The sequence below is a fragment of the Lipotes vexillifer genome, unplaced genomic scaffold (assembly GCF_000442215.2).
Source record: "Lipotes vexillifer unplaced genomic scaffold, Lipotes_vexillifer_v1.1 scaffold240, whole genome shotgun sequence".
Classification (NCBI taxonomy): Eukaryota; Metazoa; Chordata; class Mammalia; order Artiodactyla; family Lipotidae; genus Lipotes; species Lipotes vexillifer.
This window is the reverse complement of record NW_006797481.1, coordinates 629267-632462: the sequence shown is the minus strand read 5'-3', so window position 1 is coordinate 632462 and position 3196 is coordinate 629267. Positions and strand designations below refer to the sequence as shown.

The following is a 3196-nucleotide window of genomic DNA, read 5'->3' as shown; positions in this document are numbered from 1 at the left end:
GGGACACAGGTTCGTGCCCCGGTCCGGGAAGATCCCACATGCCGCAGAGCGGCTGGGCCCATGAGCCATGGCCACTGAGGCTGCGCGTCTGGAGCCTGTGCTCCACAACGGGAGAGGCCACAACAGTGAGAGGGCTTGGAAACACAAAAAAAAAAAAAAAAAAAAAAAACTAGGGAATTACCATCAGACACTGTGGCCTCAGTTCTAAAAGTGGTATTTCTAAATATCAATATATAAGAGACTACTAGAGCAACAAATTATTATGTACTATCCAATGGGATTTCTACTGTTTATAATAAAATATAATCAAATGAAGAATTATTTGAAGTTGTATATGACCATTACAATTGTCAAAAGCAATCTTACCGGAGTGCAGAGTAGACACCCAAAGACAGAAACGAATAATCAGGATCGTAGTACAAATATACAGACGAGACACAGTATGGAAGGACGTCAATCACCCCCACAGCAACGATCTTTCCATCAAGCCAGTACTGCTGGTGAAAGGAACCATAACCACAATCTGGTCCATAAGGGGGATTCTCTGCCTGAGAAAAGGTAGACACACAAACATGAACAGTTTGTCATTTTTCTCTTTATATTAAAAATCTTAATAATTAACCTCTTTTACTTGTATTTTGCTCAGGTTAGTAAGTCTTAAAGTTTCCTCTTTGTTGCCATCATCTTCCGGCTCTCAGAAGAGCCATACCCTGCAAAACTTTTTAGGTGTAGAAACGCTGAAGGAACAAAAGAATAGAGAAAAAACAACTTAAGATTTTTTTCAACTTGTTTTAAAATTTGCCGTAGGAAATATAAAATCTACAGGATCAGTAAATACTGTTAAACTCTATTCTTCTGTTCCACACCAAAGTTGGGAAGGAAATGGTAAATGACAGAAAGATGGGGAACATAAAGGCAAGGGTTGAGTGCAAACAGGAGAACTATCCCTACGCTGCCAGCCAGGCCTGATCTGTGGCCACCCCTGCACTCATCAGGCATATAAGCTCATAATTTTTTCTAGGTAAGAGTTCCTGTGTAAGTAAGTGCTATGACATTTCTCCCTATTAGCCAAAGGAAAGTAAAAGTTATTTCCTTATCATTATTTTAATATACCTATAATCCCACAGAAGAAAATCCCACAAATTTTTGCTAAAGGTATCTAGAGATTTCAGAGTGTAACCATTTTCTGCAAATAGTTAGTGGAATGGTATTTCTCACTTTAAAGTTCAACATGAATTTACATGAAACTGTTATTAAAAGAAAACCTTATAATGAAAATTATGAAGCACCATAAAAAATGCTTTGCTAGAGACTGAATGAACGTTAGAGATGAACAATTTAAGTGAACAAATACAACAAAACTTGTGTATCATGTTCACATACTTAAAGTCACAGAGAGTGTGTATGGGAAAAAAAGCTAGAAGGAAATAAGGGAAAATGAAAAGGCAGGTTTGCTAATACTAAAACCAGAAAAGGACATTAGAAGACAGGAAATCTACAGAACAATCTCTCATGAACATAGATGCAAAAATCCTCACCAAGATACTACCAAATCAAATCCAACAATGTATAAAAAGAATTATACACCAGGACTAAGCAGGATTAACTCCAGGTATGCAAGGCTGGTTCAACATTAGAGAAGTAATTAAAAAAAGAAAAGCAATTAATGTAATCTAACCATGAAAAGAGGCTAAAAGACAAATCGTATGATCATATCAATTGATAGAGAAAACACATTTGATAAAATCCAACACCCATTCATGACTAAAAGCTCTCAGCAAACTAGGAATAGAGGGGAACTTCATCAACTTCATAAAGAACATATACAAAAAAATCTACAACTGACATCAGACTTAATGCTAAGAAACTGGATAATCGCCTCCTAAAATTGGGAACAAGGCAATGATATCCTCTCATCACTCCTATTCAATATCATACTGGAAATCCTAGTTACTAAAAAGGAAGTAATACATACAGATTGGGAAGGAAAAAAATAAAATTGGCTTTGTTCACAAATGACATGACATGCTATTCAGAGAATTCCAAAGAACAACGAAAATTGAAACTAATAAGCAATTACAAGAAGGTTATACGGTACAAGGTTGATATACAAGTCAATTGCTCCCCTATATACTAGCAATGACTGGAATTTGAAATTAAAAACACAATACTATTCACAAAACCACCAAAAAAATTATACACCTAAGTATAAATCTAAGAAAATATTAATACATACAGAATCCATACGCCAAAAAACCTACAAAACGATGACAAATGGAATCAAAATGTAAACAAATGGAAAATATTATATGTTCATTTCGATTGAGATGTCCACTCTTCCCAAGTAGGTCTCCAGATTTAATTCGATCTCAATCAAAATCCCAGCAACTTATTTTGTGAATATTGACTAATTAATTCTAATGTTTATATGGAAAGGAAAAAGAGCCAGAATACCAACACAATACTGAAGCAGAACAAAGTTGAAGGATTGACACCACTTGACATCCAGACTTACTATAAAGCTACCATAATCGAGACAGTGTGATACTGGTGAACAAACAAATGAAACAGGAGAACAGAAAATAGAACTCAGAAATAAACCCACATAAATATAGTCAACTGGCCTTTGACAAAGAAGCAAAGATAATCCAAGAGAGAAAGGACAGTCTATACAACAAATGGTGCTGTAACAACTGGACATCCAAATACAAAAACAGCAATATCTAGTCACAGACCTTACCTCTTTCCAAAAAATTAACTAAAAATGGATCATAGACTATGTAAAATGCAAAACTATAAAACTTCTAGGTGATAAACAGGCAAAGATCTAGGTGACCTGGGGTTTGGCAATGAATTTTAAGATACAACACCAAAAAGGACAACCCATGAAAGAAACAACTGACAAGCTGGACATGATTAAAATTAAAAACCTCGATTCTGTGAAATGCACTGTTATGAGAATAAAAGGTCAAGCCACTGACTGGAGAAAATCTTGCAAAACGTATCTCATAAGGAACTGGTATTCAAAAATATACACTCTTGGGCTTCCCTGGTGGCGCAGTGGTTGGGAGTCCGCCTGCCGATGCAGGGGACGCGGGTTCGTGCCCCGGTCTGGGATGATCCCGCATGCCGCGGAGCGGCTGGGCCCGTGAGCCATGGCCGCTGAGCCTGCGCGTCCGGAGCCTGTGCTCCGCAA

General features: G+C 37.1%; 1 protein-coding gene across 4 annotated transcripts in view; it reads right to left on the bottom strand.

Annotated features, from left to right (window-relative positions):
* The window catches only part of ATE1 (arginyltransferase 1), a 167662-nt gene that overhangs the window by 88841 nt on the left and 75625 nt on the right, over positions 1 to 3196 (bottom strand). For all 4 annotated transcript variants that reach the window (XM_007469558.1, XM_007469556.1, XM_007469557.1 and 1 more), the window contains one exon: positions 367 to 548. In XM_007469558.1, the coding sequence (XP_007469620.1) occupies positions 367 to 548 (182 nt within the window). The remainder of the gene's footprint in view (positions 1 to 366; positions 549 to 3196) is intronic.